At 47.8% G+C, this 17205-nt stretch overlaps 2 protein-coding genes across 10 annotated transcripts; one reads left to right on the forward strand and one right to left on the reverse strand.

The window, feature by feature from the left end:
• Positions 1 to 292: 292 nt before the first annotated feature.
• Positions 293 to 11489, forward strand: LOC120896473 (mitoferrin). 9 transcript variants are annotated; one of them, XM_040300622.1, is made up of 3 exons: positions 293 to 817; positions 4394 to 4724; positions 9554 to 11489. In XM_040300622.1, the coding sequence occupies exon 3, from the start codon at positions 9792 to 9794 to the stop codon at positions 11037 to 11039; it is 1248 nt and encodes a 415-aa protein (XP_040156556.1). In that variant the 5' UTR covers positions 293 to 817; positions 4394 to 4724; positions 9554 to 9791; the 3' UTR covers positions 11040 to 11489. The 9 variants fall into 9 exon arrangements, with proteins under 9 accessions (XP_040156556.1, XP_040156566.1, XP_040156557.1 ...); XM_040300623.1 differs by lacking the exon at positions 293 to 817 and adding an exon at positions 1111 to 1331; XM_040300624.1 differs by lacking the exon at positions 293 to 817 and adding an exon at positions 1363 to 1486.
• A 1201-nt stretch (positions 11490 to 12690) lies between these two features.
• Positions 12691 to 14539, reverse strand: LOC120896475. The gene is made up of 3 exons (XM_040300633.1): positions 14344 to 14539; positions 13970 to 14264; positions 12691 to 13892 (listed from the first exon to the last, which is right to left on the reverse strand). The coding sequence occupies exons 1-3, from the start codon at positions 14523 to 14525 to the stop codon at positions 13659 to 13661; spliced, it is 711 nt and encodes a 236-aa protein (XP_040156567.1). The 5' UTR covers positions 14526 to 14539; the 3' UTR covers positions 12691 to 13658.
• Positions 14540 to 17205: the final 2666 nt, after the last annotated feature.

Consider the following 17205-nt stretch of genomic DNA (forward strand, 5'->3'; position numbering starts at 1 on the left):
TACTCACATGAGTTTAAATTTCGTTACCAAACAAATCTTCAAATAATTTGTTAATATGTCTAATTTTTTCCATAAAACCAATAGCCATACAAAATTGCACGTAGTAACAAAGAATTCTGTTCTATTTACTATGATTTGTGAGCGGTAGCCATTGGTTTCAACAGTTTTAAAATAACGTAAAGTCCCTCAACTATGGCAACCCCCCAAAGGCCCTTTCCCACCACCTGATCTTATTTATCCACCTTGGTTTGAACGTCAAAAACCCTCGCCTTGCCCAACGGGACCGCAACTGTCAACATCAATATGGCGGTTTAGCAAAACAAATCGTGCGTGTGTGTGCAGGAAAAGTGAAAGAGTTTTATGAATTAAGGGAAAACTGCGTGTAATAGCATCTGTTTCGTCGCTGGATGAATCCATTTCCGCTCCAAGGCGTCTGCTTAGCAATTGGTGGCCGGCAGTGGTAAAGATACCGATCTTCCCAAACTTTCTCGCGTGCACCTACCATCTCAAGTTCCACCACGTTGAAAAGAAGAAGAGGAAGAAGCGGCCAATATTACGTGATAACACACACACCGTTTTGGTAGCGAGCGAGCGAGCGAGGAACGTTAAGGTCCAACTTGTACCGTGCGGGCGGCCACCGGAATCGCTTCACACCGAACAGCCGCGGCACACGAAACAGGTCCCGAGAACACCCGGAAACCTGCAGAGTGTGGCTCCCCTTCCCACTGGAGCACTGAAGAAGAAACATCACGAAGATTCCTGCGGCAGGAAGGCGAGCAAAAGGAAGGAAAGCGAGCCAGCGGCGAATCGGCACCAGGTAATTCCCATCCCATCTGTCATTCTGATCGTTCTGGATTCTTTTCCCGCTGCCTGGTTTTTGCGGCTCCCGAAAGGAACCGAGAGTCGTAGATTTCTTTTCATTTTAGACAAAATACAACCTATTGAGAAGGCACAGTGCCGCAGATCATCGCCTCGCTGGCAGAGATGACAGAGCGGGCGAGCGAGCGAGAAAGAGAGAGCGAGCGAGCGCGAGCGTGAAAGGGCGCAGAGTAAAAACACGATTACGTATCCCCTCACGGGGCGAGCGTAGAGAAAAGAGGAACTGGGGGTAAAGATTGCCACCAGCTGGCGGGGTAGAGATTGCCTATCCAGAAACGTGCCATTTCGACGAGTTTTACGTGCTCCCATCATCCGGCATAGCTGTGATGCCGCCGGGCCGCTTGGAAGAAAATACTGTTCCGTTCTCCTACCCAACGTGGTTGCGCAAGTGGGTTCATAGTGGGTTGCGGCCAATTGAAGCATAACGCGTGTGTGTTTCACCGCCAGATTCCGTACGTACATTTGTGTGAGTGTGTCTATGTGTGTCTAGTTAACGGGTTGGTGCGTGCGTGAACGTGTTCGGTGCTCACGCCAGGGACTGAGAAAACCTGACCAGTGCGTGTGTTGGTGTTGGCTGTTGGCTCATGGGAAAGATTTCGGAACGGGGGTAAGCAAGAGGAAGCGCCAAAATGACTGCTTCAGTGCGTGCAAGAAAGTGAACGGGGAAGAAACACACATCCACAGCCCATTGCTTTGCGCTGCTAGTTCGCGTTGTGACTGTCGCAAGAATGGCTCAACCAACACGACGTCCACCATCATCTTGTTCGTCGCCTGCTTCGTTATCGACAAACTGTGCGGTGGTAAAATCTCAAACGACACCGACAGAGATCGATTATGCAAAAGCAATCACAGCAGCCGCAGCAGCAGCAGCATTACGCGAGTACGCAGCCGACCTGCTGCTGCTACACTTTTCATGTGCTGGTTCTCTTTCTCTCGCTCTGTGTGTACGCCCTAAAACTTTCTCGAAGCCCTAGCGCTAGACAAGCAGCTACAAGTGGCGAGTAGCAGCAGTGGAAGCGTTTATTTTTAATGATCCCTCACAAGTAACGTGGGGCGCTGACAGGCGAGCTGGATGATCGCTGGCGACCGCCCTTTCAGCCCCGCAGTCGCAGTCCGTCCTGTTTGCATCCCAAGCACACGCGTGTGTTTGGGACGGTGCGCCGAAGCAAAAGCGCTGTCAAAAATTGCGCAATACTCGCGCGATGAGAACAAAACAACACGCAAGAACAACACACTGGCAGAGGGGGTAGCCGGGTGTTTGTTTGACGGAGAGGTGCGGTAATTTGCACTCTCCTGTACGGCACCGTGCTTGCACCAGCTGACGATGGGATTTTGTTATTTTGTACCAATTAAAAACAATTTTACATTGGTGTGTGGGCATGTGTGCGCTTGTGTTTGTGTGTACAGGCGTTGGTAGGTAGGTAGTGTGATAGTAATGGTACCGCTTCCGGTGGTTTTGCGTTCGGATGGGCCAAAGCATCCTGTCCGACAAACGGTGGGACCGGGGCATCACCAATCCAGCCAATTCAACCTTGAACGATTGCTCACTGACCCGACGAGAAGGACCGGCCGATAGTGGCGGCTGTTCGGTTGCGCACAGTTGAACTGCTCCGGCTCATATCAACCGACCTCCGGTTGCTTATATGAAATCGTCTCGAGCGCCGCAGTGTCATTCTATTTGCTCGTGAGTTGGCGGTTCGACCGGGATTCACCGCGCTGCGTGTGTGTGTGTGTGTTGGTGGAAAATGCACGATCTCGGATGTTGTGTGTCACAAGCGAAACAAACAAACAGCAGAAAGCTGTCAATTGTGTGCTGAATGATATTGCATCGCAGTAGGCCCCCGTGGGGTAACGTCTCGTATCGTTTGCTGCGAAAGGAAGCGAACACGAAGTCGTTAGTGAAACTGGAACAAAATCTAACGTGTATTGTGGCTGGTGCAGTGATCGTTTACAGCACCCGTGCTTTTTTTTTGGCAAGTACAATCCGCCTGTACTGTACTACTTTTAGGACCTTGAAACAGACGATGAACCGGCGCTGGAGCGAATCTAATAAGAATCTTCACCGGACCGAGGGGCAGTGTAATCAGTTGGTTTCGTCCTTCAGCCGCCGTTACTACGCTACTCAGTAAATCAATACTGGGACAGAGTAGGCCGCGCGTTTGTACTGTGGCTCTGTGTACCTTCGAAGCGCTGTAAAAACGGACATTTAACTGAACTGGCTAAATAGTAAAATATGAAAATATGAAACTCATCACGCACAACCATCGAACGAACGGAACGATCTGGGAGCGCAGCAGTACAGGATATACACACGCCCCAAAAATACCACCACCAGGCCGGCACAAAAACCGGTTCCACGTGATATTGCAGCAGCAGCTGCCCGCACGCTGAGCTTGCGTCGCGCGTTAAATTCGCGAAACTGCCGATGGTCAAGCGCAAGGAATGCGAAAAAGAACACTTTTTTATAGCCCCGAATCGTTTATGGCTTAGATTGTTGCAGCAAAGCATGGCATTTTTTTTGTTGCTCGTCTTATTATAACTAACAACGGAACGGGGATTTTTTTTGCGCCCATGTCCCGGTTTCACAGTGAGCTTAGCCGGGTGAGATTAAATCAAACAAATAGTTGAACGATGATGAAGAGGAGTGCAGCGTCCGTTCAAATAAGACACGGTGCTGCACATCTTACTTCCCGCGTTTGAGTCATCATTGCAAATGTTTGCTGTTTTTAGCGCTGGAAAGTAAGGGCTACGCCACATTCGCTTGAGGTGCCGGAAGTGTGGTTGTCCGCGCAGATCAAACGAGAATGACATCGAGCAAATACTTGAGACTTTGAAGAGCTACTGGTAGTTTTTGTTCTTTCTAGAAATTGGATAATGTAACTCATTGCCAAGGCAGAAGATCGCGAGTGTCGTACACCGGAGCGTCATCGTTTTAACGCAGCTGTAAATTAATATTGTTATCGCGTTGTTCCGTTTCTGGTTGGAAGCATTTTATCGTTTATTAATTTAATGTAACATGCTTTCAGCCTAAGAAGAAGAACGGCGTTTAAGGCGTTAGAGCTGTTTTAAAGGAAGGTCATCATCATCATCATGGCGGCGTTCACGTTTGACGTCGGTTTTTCGCACAAGTCTGGCCATTTGAAAATGAAATGCTTACAACTCTACCATGCGATACACTTCACGATCGTCATAAGCTTGTGGCTTAAGCCGTATGGCCGAACACAGTATAACGTGTGTGTTGTGGCTTGTGTTTTTGTTGCTTTCGAAACGTGATTATCGAGCACTGTTGTACGGCGTGAATAATGAGGGTCGCAATTGTTGGAAAACAAATTACAAATTCGATGACACGGGCACAACACACTCACACACTGAGTACAATTTGCCCAAGTGTTTGTTCCCCCGTATTTTGTGCACTTTTACACACTACGAACTCTGTTGCCCTTTCACAAAATCCACCCATTTGTGCGAGTAATTTATTTATACCAACTTTCAACTGTTTACTATTTATTTGCAGTATTTTACATCGCTACATCCCTGCAAGTATTGGGCCCACTGAACGGAGCGAGCCAAGTAGTAGTAGTAGTAGTACGTCGTATGCTGCGTAGCAGAGCAATTGATCACTGACGTACCGAATTGAACCACCGAACGTTCCTAAAGATCACAATCAGCCCGTTTGTTTTCAAAATTAAAAGCCCGTAGAGAACGGTACCGTGTTCGGCGTTCTCTTCACGGTGGGAAGGTGGACAAAAACTGTCCTTTAGCTGTGCATCTTGCTGCCTGCCTACCGGTTTGGATGGTACAACCGTCGCTGTGCTGTTTGTGCGCGGAAAAGTCTATCTAAGACGGTAAGTGTATGTACTTACAATCATTTGGTCAGTTTGTTCAAGCAGTTCGATTCGATTATGATACCAAACAATTATATCCAATTTTGTCAAGGAGTATGTATTAATTTTTTTTTTGCTTGTTGAGATGATTGACGGATGAAATTGGTGATTGTGACCGTTTCATGCACGTTGAACCAGAGAGTAATACACTCATTTTACAGGATTTTGCAGGAGTTTCTATAGTTGTGGGACATTTTTTGAACTCTTTCTGACGAGAAATGAACTTAATGTAATGGGAATTGGACGCTATAGCACACTTGTGGGACAAATGCAATAGGAATTTCCAAGGAGCCTGTCGAAAAAGGATACCATAGAGTCCAATTTCCATCACATGAAGTTCACTTCCTATAAGAAAGAGTCAAGGAAGTGTCCCACAACTATGAGAACCCCTGGAATACCCTGTAATTGATTTTTAATGTAATACATTCTTCTTTCTGTCCAATACTTTCTCCCTGGGCTTAATATAAAACAAAAATAAGCATACCGAGTAAAATATGCCCATTTTCGGAATTTTCCTTTCGCACGCAAATAGTAGTTGTGGTGCCCTGTTTTATTGATTTTTCTGCTGCTCCCCTATTGAACCCAGCAGTAGCTGCGCTCTGGTCTCTGTGCATGTGTGAATGCGTACCAACAGCACCAACAATTGCGTGTATTGGTGCACCACCCTTCGATGTCCTTACGCTTTGTTGGGCTCATCGAGCATATCTGTAGGGGGTGTTGCTACATAGACGGTAGTGTACTCCACGACTACTCTGTAGCTGCCTTTAGAATCCGATGGAACGGCACAGTAATAATCTTTTTCATATGCGTCATTCGATAAAAACAAAAAGTCCACCTCCAATAGCAATGAGATAAGGACATTTGTTTATGTAACAAAAGAAGAAGAGGAACACACCCGACGAGACGATTTACGACGAGTGACGGCGGTAGGGACTAAAAATAGACAAATGATAGGTCATGATATGCCTTTTGTGGTACTTGCAGGTACACGGTATGGATTTAACAACAGTGCTATACGTTGTTTACTGTATTTTGTGATTGTCAACGATTTGTTGGCGACATAAAATCGTCCCAAATCGTATAAAACTCTCCATGAAGCTTACCGTTTCGGGACAGCCGCTGGTGTTTAGCTTCATTTCATTCGAACAAACTTTCTCTTACGGCTCACGAAATGTTTTGGCAGGTGGGCTTAACACACAGCACGAATGGCGTGTGTGTGTGTGGTGTGCCTTGGTTAATGAACCTTGGAATTCGTTCCCTGAACTTGGGCAGTGCCCTAACCTTGGGCCGGCGATGGAAGCTACGACGTTTTGGTGAAAGGGGTTTGGGTGTGTTCTAACGATTTTTGTTTTGCGTAGGACGGAAAAAAATCGATTAGCCAAAAAAATCTGGTCGTTTTGGTATAGTTTCTGTTCTGTATTACTGGAAAGGTTTTGGGATTGGATGTATTTCATAACGAACCGGGAGTCTGATTAAGGTTCTCGATAACCATTGTCTCTGTTCGAGTTTTGCTTTCCAGTACTGCAACACTGCTATTGAGGTCAGAGTCATTGAAGACGCGACCCTACAGTACATTAGTAGTGTCAGTGTGTATAGACACCGACCGACCGACAGAGCTGTCGCGCGCGCGTTCGCGATGACGGTGCGAATTTCAAGGTCAGGGTGTGATGAACACAACCCTACATACGTTTGCGGATGACTTGTGCGGTTTGTTACGGGTTTAACAAAACACGAGAATTTTTGCCTTCGGCCACACAAATGCCAGCATGGGAAGGAAATAAACCTGTCGGAAGAAGTACATTATCCTCGCTCCGATCGTCTGATTGGAATTTGTTTAATCAGCAGCCGATGTTCCTCTCTTACAGTATTCCGAAGGAATGTAATAGAAGAATCTATTTGCGCCCGTGTTTGAGAAATAATCATGCAAAAAGGCATGAGTTGTCAACGCTGTTTATTATTCTAATCAGCGTTCCTCTCCGCTACCCTACTCAAGGCTATCGAGATATAGTGCTGCTGTGTGTGTGTGTGTGGCACGGAAGCGCGAGGTAATGCCGCTACATACGTGTGTTTAATCGTGTACCGTTTTTATTCTTATTTTAGTTCTGCACTATTACCGCACCAAGAGTACGATTCTACGATCACTACGTAATGCAAACGCAAAGCGAATATTGCACACGCGACTACGCGCACGGAAAGGCGTTGCAAATGTCGAGACACCAACTATCTTCGAACGCTGGTATGAGGATGGTCTACGTGTCGCAAACGAACGCGTTTGCAGTACTGCGAACCTGGTGCGGACGTGTTGCTAGTAGTGTAGCCACGATCATGCTCCCTTTACCCGAAGATATACCGGCTTGATAGCCGGTCCTGCAATTGACAATTATATGGGTGATATGAGCGATGAGTTTCACCTAGCATCTTGTATTACGCAGTACGCATAGATTTGTTGCTGCTGCGTTACGCAAACGGGAACAAAAAGAAGGAAATTCCATTTAAACATTAGCGCACTCGCATACAAACTAGGTTGAGAGAGGACGGCAGTAGTGCGTTTGCACGTATTGCACACTAATGGGAAGGAAATTTGCCTTCAATCTATCTACTCCTTTGCCAGTTCAATGAAGGTTGTTGTGTGAGCGCTAAAAATAAATTGCAACAGCAGCATCGTTCGTACCCGACTTCAAACCGACGTGTGTACACGGGTGTATTTGGTAGGGTCATGTGCAATGCAGATGGCTGCGCTGCATTGTAACCGCCGTGTGTTGCAGTGCAGTAGCGCAAGCGATGTGCTCAGCTCGAAATACGTTAATGAATCACAAACTTTTTGGGAGATGTATTCGAATAACAAAAACGTGATGCGTTCCACCGACAACTGTATCTAAGTTGCTGCGTGATGCGTGATTAGATGTGTAAGATTCCAGATTCTATGTGACAAGATATCGCTTTTACTTGGTGGGGCACGAGATCAGCTTACGCTTCGCGACCGTCACCCGCAAATGTGGTTTAGTTGTTAAAATGCCGTTTAACGACAAACGTGACTTACGTGACGCACCGATACATCTTCTCGTGCCACCCCGTGTTGTCTGTGGGCAACGCTCTAGTAGTGGTGACAATAATGCGCAATGCATTCTGCCATCCCTTGGCGGCGTCAACTGGTTGCGACTGATAATCGTTTACGATGGTTTTTAGTTCGCTCGAAACCGGCTCTTGCTCGCTACGGTTTTGACGAATGGTTTGTTTTGGTTTGGCATTCAGCCATGTGGTTGTAGTCATATCTCCCACCAACCATCCCACCGGTTCCCCCGGGTGCAAGGTCGAACACGGCGAGTATGAATCGACTGAGAGAATCCGTTCGCACTCCACTTGTAGCCATGCACACGCTCTTTCCCCCCTTTACGGCACGATTGTGGCCGATTATCTCCCGGAACAGGTCTATCGAGCGCTGGTGGTTGAGTTTTATCAGCCGTTCCCGTGCTTCGGCCACCGTTTTGTCATCAATGTCTCAGCATTACGTCACTGTGATTGATGCTACTGCTACTGCTAGACGCCGGCTTGAAGCTGCTCCAACGCGCGATAAGCAAGATTGAGAGTGAGCAAAGGGGAGAGCCAGCCACCCTTAAGGTACGCCTGTGTGTGGTGATGATGAGTGTATGGACCGGGAGACCGGCCTGATGGACGGCAATCACCAACACTAGCATGGGCCGGGGTGAGAGTAGTAAAGTATTTGTAAATATATGATACGCCGTGCATGACCAGCGCCTTGGCATTTGCTTTGCGGCAGGGAAACATCGCGAACAGCACAGCGAGTGAGTTCGTACGGCCGGCGAAAAACCGTATCGGGTACGTCGCGTTCAGTTGAGGTTTAGCGATTTCTTATAGCATTCCTATTGTGGATGATTTGTGGCTTTTGCTAGTAGGTACTGCTGGATGGTGACGACCCTCGTGTGCGTGTACAACTATCGGAATTTCTATGCGTGAAATTATCGTGTGTGCGTGTGGTGCAATGATTAGAGGCGTACTTTTATCGCATGACGATTAGTAAAATCAGTAGTTGATAATGGTTGGTTTGTGCGGTGATCGCGGTTGACATAGTTCACTAACAACCTGCCGCTACTGGGTGTCTTGAACCTGTCAGAATGCCACACAATGGATATAGACACACACACACACGCATGTGCGCTGTGTACTACTTTTGGTTTTAGTGGTGGCACACGCGGTCAACACACGATGATGGACTCCTTCCCAACCGTGACCGCTGGAACGAACGCGCGATAACGTGTTTATTTGATAAATGGCGGCCCAGGAACGGAAACAGTTCGATAAGAACAGTGTTGCTGCGCTTCTCAAGTAGACGGCTCTATTGTGCATCCAATTGGAGCAATAAGTTTCGATGCTGCCAGTTTGCTCTGTGCCCCCCCCCCGTTCGTGCACTGGAGATAGCGACCCCAATCGCGTCGGTGGGAAGCTATTGAAGTGAGATTTTTAGGTGTGTGGATGGATGCGGCTTTTTAATTATCATCCTGGTGATTGGACCAGAACAGTGCCTTTGAGGGAACGGACCGGTAACGACGATAATGATTCGCCTTGACATGACCTGAACTCCGCTGGGCTGAACTCGGGTTGCGTTGCGAAATCTGGTTGATACTGGCGGAAAGATTGTTCGATGAGTTGAAGCAAAAATGTTGAATCGAAATGACTCCCCCTTGGATGATGTTTGAGGAAAAAAAACAGCCCCCTTTTATCATGTCCCCTTTGCACTGACCGGTTTTGTTGCTTTTATTGTTTTGTTTCAGATTAAGCCGCAGCAGGGATCGGAGCTGGAGCTTGGCGAAGGAGAATGTTGACCATCTAACGATAAGCGAGATAAATCAACACGCGTTCATCGTGCGCTACAATCACCTTCCCAAACGCCTGCGACAAACACGCATTACCGGCGGAACCTACTTGCAAAGACCGGGGTCAGCAGACGGAAAGAGAGAGAGAGAGAGATAGAGAGAGATAGAGCCGACCCGCCCGCTTGCAGTATATGTGATGAATTCGGACGAATATGAGCAGCTGCCGACGTCGAGCGTGCCGGCCATCATGACGGCCGGTGCGATAGCGGGCGTGATGGAGCACTGCGTCATGTACCCGCTCGACTCGGTGAAGACGCGCATGCAGTCGCTCACACACATGCAGGCGCACGACACAATCACGTCCACGCTGCGCGACATGATCCGGCACGAGGGCGTGATGCGCCCGTTCCGCGGCGTGATGGCGGTGGTGGCCGGGGCCGGCCCTGCCCACGCCCTCTACTTCGGTGCGTACGAGTGCTCGAAGGAGCTGATCGCGACCGTCTCCGATCGGGACCATCTGAACTACATGCTGTCGGCGACGGCGGCCACACTCGTGCACGACGCGGTCTCGAACCCGGCGGACGTGGTGAAGCAGCGGCTACAGATGTACAACTCGCCGTACAGGTCGATCATGCACTGCGCCACCCAGGTGTACCGGACGGAGGGTTGGCGAGCGTTCTATCGCTCCTACTCGACGCAGCTCGTGATGAACATACCGTACTCGGCGATCCAGTTCCCCACGTACGAGTTCTTCCAGAAGCTGCTCAACAAAGACAATAAGTACAACCCGCCCGTCCACATGGTGGCGGGTGGGGTGGCCGGTGCGGCCGCCTCCGCCCTGACCACGCCGCTCGACGTGTGCAAGACGCTGCTGAACACGCAGGAGGACGGGGCGGGCAAGACGCGCGGCCTTGGGGAGGCGGCGAAGAAGATCTACCGTACCGCGGGCGTGATGGGCTTCTTCAAGGGTATGCAGGCGCGCGTCCTCTACCAGATGCCGGCGACCGCCATCTGCTGGTCGACGTACGAGTTCTTCAAGTACATACTGTCGCGCGTCAAGAAACCGGTCGGCGGTGGATCGACAGGAGCGACGGCTGCGGCGGCGGTGGTGGTGGGTGGAGGCAATGGTGACCTGCGGTACATGATACCGGCGAGCGCTGCCGTCAGTGCGGAGGCGGCCTCACCGGCTGCCGGTTGCAGCGCCGTCAACAGTGCCAGCCTGCTGATCCGAAGTCCGGAGCGTGAAAGCAGCGGTGCTGGGGGTAGTGGCAGTGTGGCCGGAGCGGACAGCAGCAAGGGAGGGAGCACGGCGGCCGGGTTGATCCCGCGCGGTGGCCCCGAACTGCCGGCCATGTCCGGTGCCGGCATCTACGGTGCGATGAGCTACAACACGATGCACTCGAATGATACAAACCACCTAACCGACGTCCGAAGGACGAACTAGAGCGCCTGGCAAAACGACGGGGAGGAAGGAGGGAGAAGGGGGGAGGAGGTGTTGTGTGGAGCGAGTGAATGACTCCCTTTTTTCCATACCTGCCTCCCCCACCCCGGGTTTAGATGGGGCAAACCGACGACGACCCGGCACTCGAAGTGCGCGGAACATGTACGGTGTGTTGATAAGTTAATAATATTGTTGGTTTAGCGTTTACTAGGTGAAGCAAGCAGAAAAAGAGAGAGGGAGAGAGAGAGTGAAAGAAAAAACCGAACACACACATACACACACACAGCAAGTCACGACGATCACGGCGGAAATTCTAGGAGAAAGGCAAAAACGGCAACGTATAGATAGCGAGTTAATATCAGCATCTGACGGTGGCAAAGGCAAAAAAGTGAGCTGTTTGTCCGTGCGTTTGTGTGCATGTGTGTGTGTGTGTGTGTGAGAGAGAGAGAGAGAGAGAGAGAGAGAGAGAGAGAGAGAGAGAGAGAGAGAGAGAGAGAGAGAGAGAGAGAGAGAGAGAGAGAGAGAGAGAGAGAGAGAGAGAGAGAGAGAGAGAGAGAGAGAGAGAGGAAATTCGCGTGAGTCCACGTGTGCGCGTTACAGGAGAGATCGGCTTCGAAGAAGAATCATCTGTTCCCGGGCGCACGCGCGCGCACACAGTCAGTTTGCGTGTATGTAACCGTGGGCGCACCTTACAAAGTACAGCGTTTTGTTAAGTTTACCTTATCACCGGCGAAATAGCAGTGTGTGTGTGAGAGAGAGAGAGTGAGAGATAGAGAGCGCAGGAACGATGGTTCAGGCAACATGGGAAGATCACAAGGAAGGATCAGAACGATCAGGGGGACCCTGTTCCAAGGCCGGCGGATGGAATTGGATGGAAAACAGTGAACGATACTGTTGGTGACCGTGATGTGATGTTGTGGAAATGGAGAGAGAGAGAGAGAATTACTACACACGCACAGATCGGTCGCACGTCATTGGCCACGTGATAGGATGTAGGATGTAAAACAGTCGGACAAAGGGACAGGACGACCTGCTTGTCGATTACATTGCGCTGTCCCACTACCATATATATAGAAAGAGAGAGAAAGAGAGAGCGAGTTATACAGAGAGAGAGAAGGGGATATAGAGCACACGAAGCGCATGTCTCGAAGACATCGTTTTAGTGTGCCGTTTTGTGTGCTACAGTCGGTCGGAGGGGGAAGGGGGAAACAGTTGGCAAATTCCCGCTCCTGTATTAATCTTCGCATCTTCGTTCCGCATTTTTTCGCTCCATTATTTTTCGGATTGATTTCGGAAAAGGGAGGAAGCGGCGGGACGCTTTGCTGCTGGCCAATACCATCACATCTCATTGCCACCGCTTTGGTGAAAGTGATCATGGGAACGATCGTGTACTGTTGGCAAACGGGGAGGGTAGAAGTGGCATACAGCTTCACCACGAACGAGCGGAACTTCCACCCCTCCCCCCACCCCAAATACAGCTGATGATGATGTCCCATTGCAACGAAAAGGAGATAGTTGGGGTTTGTGCGAGCCTTGTCCTCCGCGAGACGTCCGCGCAGGTGTTTAGTGGGCGTATTCGGCAGTTTCTTATACTCATTATCAGTTTGTAACCATTTTACTACGATGCCATTTGTAAATGTACAGAATGTGAAAATGTTTATGTTTTTCTTCTCTTTATTAGCTTTCATTTTCGGTTGTTGTTTTTTTTGCTCAAGATCGCGCGCGAGAACTGCGGAAAGAACGGAAGGAAGGCGTTTCGTGGGGGGCTGAAATCAATGAAATCAAATTAATTGTATTGCTTAACACACAATACACTGTTATTCAAAAGGGTCGTAGATCGCACAAACGTTTGCGCGATCGAGACCCCGCTGATGAGCACACATTTACACATTCGACAAGTCAATTACATACAGCGGAACGTTACAGAACGAGCACAAGATAGATGCGATCGTTTTTGGAGGGGGAACGTTGGGCTCGCCACCAACAACATTTAGTTGACGATGCTCCACACCTCAATACGTGTTTCCTTTCTAAAATGAACCACTTTGTTCTACGTTGTACGTTCCTTCTTTTTGATTGGATGTTGCTTTTCCTTATGCTTATGACGTAAAGCGCAACGCATCGGGAAAGAGTTGGCAGCGATGAAAGGCGAACGATTTAGGCTGGGAAATGGCAACACGAAAGGGCATCACAATGTGTACGTTTCTCCCGTAGCTGATGGATGGACAGACGACTCCCCTTTCCCCAAAGGTACAAAAAAAAAGAAGAAAGGGCTGGATAGAATAAGATGCTGTAAGCGCACTGTAAGTGAAACTTGGGCAGCCAGCGACAAACAACAGTCACAAAACGTATGTACCGTATAAAAAATTCACACACAAACACATACCCGTCTCGCCCAACAGGAGATTCGAAAAACGGAAGAAGAAAAAGGAATAAAACAGTACTATTTCAACAACCTGTATATGCATTTGAACACACCGTTGAATTACAGCACATGAAATGCGCTTTTGATTTGGAGAGAACAAAAAAGAAGGGATTTATTAACCTATCACTGTGTGAGCATCCGAAGAACACGGCACGGCGGCCTCTTTGAGCACTGTATCCCCTTGAGCTGTGGGACGGTTACTGCAGGTTGCAGTTGCGAACCTTCACCTCTTTCCACCAACTGTCCGGATAGTGGTACTTTTGCAGCTCGATCCCACCCATCGGTACGGTGTAGTGGTGCCGGTGGCCGAGTGGCCGCTTCGGCAGCGTACCCTGCAGCAGATTGTGCGGGAAGCAGTCGAGCGACGGGGTCCAGTCACAGTTCGGCGGCAACAGGCGGCGCTTCCAGCCGATCCGTTTGTACATACCTTGCTGTGTGTGTGAATTAGAAAAGGAACCAAATTGGAATTAATTGACGAATCTTACCTTCTCATTTTAGCGTTTCTTACCACTTCATCGAGCTGAAATACTACCAGCTCCACGTACGGAGGTGCATGCTGGGCGGGGGACTCTTGCGCGAATATCCGGTAGATGCCCTCCGAGTGCAGGTAGTGGATGCGCAGCTCGCTCGCGTAAAAGTTCCGTATGAAGCGTGCCTCCTCGTGCCGCATCAGCTCCTCGTTGAGCACACAGAACTCGGCCTTTTCCCGCCACGGCAGCATCTTGGCCATGCGTATCTGCCCCCAGAGCGTCCCGTAGCAGAGGAAGTGTGTCAGCCCGTGCTGCTCCAGTAGCCGGTGTACTCTGGAAGCGTACGGCGGTAAATGATTTGGCACCGAAAAAATAAAAAAAAAATACAGAACAAGTGCCTTTTATTACCAACCTTTCGAACAATCGTTCCAGCTCGTGCCGGTAGTGCTCGGTCATGTTGCAGGTGTGCTGAAATTGTCGTCCGTCTGGCTCGGGTCCCGGTTCGAATAGGATCCGGCACCAGCGGTACACCGTGTAGAGCATGATGGCCACACACAGCAGCACCACCATACGATACAGTGAGAACCGCAGCATTTGCTATTTGTTGTGTATGTTGTTGGCTTGATTTTGGTGAAGGAGAAGTGTGCACTGAACGTGTTTTATTATCACAGATTCGAACCTAGAAACTGTCACGAACTAGTATCACAGATAGTTTATATCATTGTCCTTTTTAAAAATCGCTTCGTTCTGCTATCCGATGCCGGGATAGCTGTGTGCGGGTAGGAGCAAATTGTTAACAGCTGACACACCACCACGCTAGCGGTTCTGCCTGTCGAGCAAAAGAAGCGATCATGCGCAGTGGACGTGTTTATCCTGTAGGAATAGTGATGTCTTACATTGGAAGGCATATGCACTGGTTGGAGCAGGTTTATGAGAATGCTATTTGACGTTGACTGCGATACCTATAGATGACGTACAGTTAGAGTAAATCTTATTGGAATTTGGTTGCGGCAGTGTGAAATACAGATGATGTATGTTAAAATTTTCTTGTACGGAGCATCATCATCATCTCACTGACTTCAAGAAAGAGAGCACTACCGTATTCACTCTCGTTAGACACTCTTTTACTCTCTGGCACACTGTGCAGACGGTCTAGCTCTCTCTCTCTCTCTCTCTTATGTTTTATCCTTCTCTTTTTCGTTTTTTTATTTGATCAGCTGTTCATTCGGAACTAATTTTGAACTTACACCGGTCTTGGATCTTTTTCTGAACGCATACCGATTCTATGACTGATCCACGTCCCACACCGATCATGCAATTGATGGAAAATCCATACTGATCCTGAAATTAGGCACGGATCTGGAACTGATCTTGACCCCATATCAGTCCTAGAGCTGGATCCTAGTGTGCCCATACCGGCCGTGAGACTTCTCATGAACCTATACCGATTGGGGAACAGGTCGCAAACTCACATCAGGCCTGGAATTCATATGGAACCCATACCAAGCCTGGAACTGTTCTTGAACCCATACCGGTACTGGATCCATTTCTGTACGCATACCGGTTGCATTACTGATCTCACAGACAGACATTGGAATTGCTCCCGGTTCAGAAATGTATCCCAAACCCACATAGACAAAAGTATACTGATACTGAATGCATATTGGCCCCGGAATTGAATCCTAAATCCCATACCGGTCCTGGAACTTAGGACCCATACTGTACCGTAGTTGGGGCCCGGCAAACTACAAAGCTGGATCATGGACATTAGTTTAAAGAAGCATATAAATGACAATGTTGATACAGGATCAAGAAAAACTGAGACAAACTCTGCACTTCTGCTGAGTACAGCAATTAGTATAATGACCTTTGATGGTCATTACAGCAACACGTAAAAAAGAAAAAGAAAAACAAATTCAATGTTTTATTTAAATTTGTTTATTTTCTGTCTTTTTGTTTTCCTCGTTTAAAGTTATGACGAAACGATACATATGTCACCTTGTTGTATTACGCATTTTACCGCTCTCTGTGTACTGTTCTGCTTCACTGCTGCTTCTTCTCTTCTACGTATTCCATCTAATCTTCTCTTTCCCTTCCGTCGCTTTCCTTAACAGTAACTGTTTTGCTTTGTGTGTGTATGTGTGTGTTTTTGTGTCTTTGTTATGTTGTTTTTGTGCTTATAATATCCATTTGCTTTGTATGGGCTTTTGCTAATCTTTTTTTCGTTACTTTTACTTGTTTTATGTTGTGTTTTCTGTGTTTTTTCTTCTTCTTCTTCTTTTTCTTCTTCTTTTGTTCACCTTGCTCCTCCTTCTTGTCACAGTACTACAATTTTCGTTCATATTAAAATGTCCTAACACAGTACACAATGTGGTTTTAGTGGAAAATTAATCTCATTCTATGCCGCTTTCTGTTTGTTTGTTTGTTTCGTTACTGTTTGTTTGCCTGCTGGTTTTTGTTATCACTATCAAAACAAACCCCAATGCACTGGAACAATATAAATATGCTTTGTGTTTGTTTTTGTTTCTTTTTTTATTTATTTTTGCTATACTGTTGTTGATGTTGTTTTTTGCTTTCGTTTTCGTTTTGTTACCGCTGAAGCTTAAGTTTATGCATTACACGCATCGTTTATTCTCGGTTGTTCCTTTCTCTGTGCTCTAGTAGTTGCGAACGCTTGATTCGAATCGATGTTCCTGTCACTTTGAATCCAGTTTTTCCTTTCTTTTTTGCCTGCCTATCATCATCATACAGCTACAGTTCGCTCTATGATTCGACTTTCTTTTGCTCGGTTTTGGACATTGCTTCCTGCGGGGGGAGTTCCGCATGTTTCTTGTTTCTTGTTGCCTCTTGCAGCTATAGTTTAGATTCAATGTTGCCCGCGTGTGCATTTCACAATTCACTGACGCTCTTGAGATAACTTATTAATTACCGTGTTTTCTCTTCTCTTTCTCTTTTCTCTAGCCACGTGCATTGTTTGTGCAAGGAAACGGTGGCGCACGCTTCGCTAGCCTTTTTCTCCATCCATCCTACTGGGGTCCTTCTGATCTGCTGTGTGTGTGTGTGTTCGCCTGTACGATCGCGTAAGTAGTTACTTTTATTTTATAAATATATTTTAACTAGTGGCATTCTGATGGCTATGGCCCGGTTTTTTTTGTTTGTTTTTGGATAAAAGTTTTGCTATAACCATTTGTGTAACGGTGGTGGACCGACGGAAAATACCAGCTTAAGGCTTATGTTGTTTTTTTCGTTCTTTCTCTCTTTCCTTCCTTTTCTC

The sequence above is a fragment of the Anopheles arabiensis genome, chromosome 2 (assembly GCF_016920715.1).
Source record: "Anopheles arabiensis isolate DONGOLA chromosome 2, AaraD3, whole genome shotgun sequence".
NCBI classification, from domain to species: Eukaryota; Metazoa; Arthropoda; class Insecta; order Diptera; family Culicidae; genus Anopheles; species Anopheles arabiensis.

Bases quoted from the DNA above. Each gene is read 5' to 3' on its own strand.
- LOC120896473 (XM_040300622.1), top strand. From the start codon at position 9,792: ATGAATTCGGACGAATATGAGCAGCTGCCGACGTCGAGCGTGCCGGCC.
- LOC120896475 (XM_040300633.1), bottom strand. From the start codon at position 14,525: ATGCTGCGGTTCTCACTGTATCGTATGGTGGTGCTGCTGTGTGTGGCC. The intron at 14,265-14,343 runs GTTGGTAATAAA...GTACGCTTCCAG, and splicing joins CTGGAACGATTGTTCGAAAG to AGTACACCGGCTACTGGAGC. The intron at 13,893-13,969 runs GTAAGAAACGCT...TCACACACACAG, and splicing joins TATTTCAGCTCGATGAAGTG to CAAGGTATGTACAAACGGAT.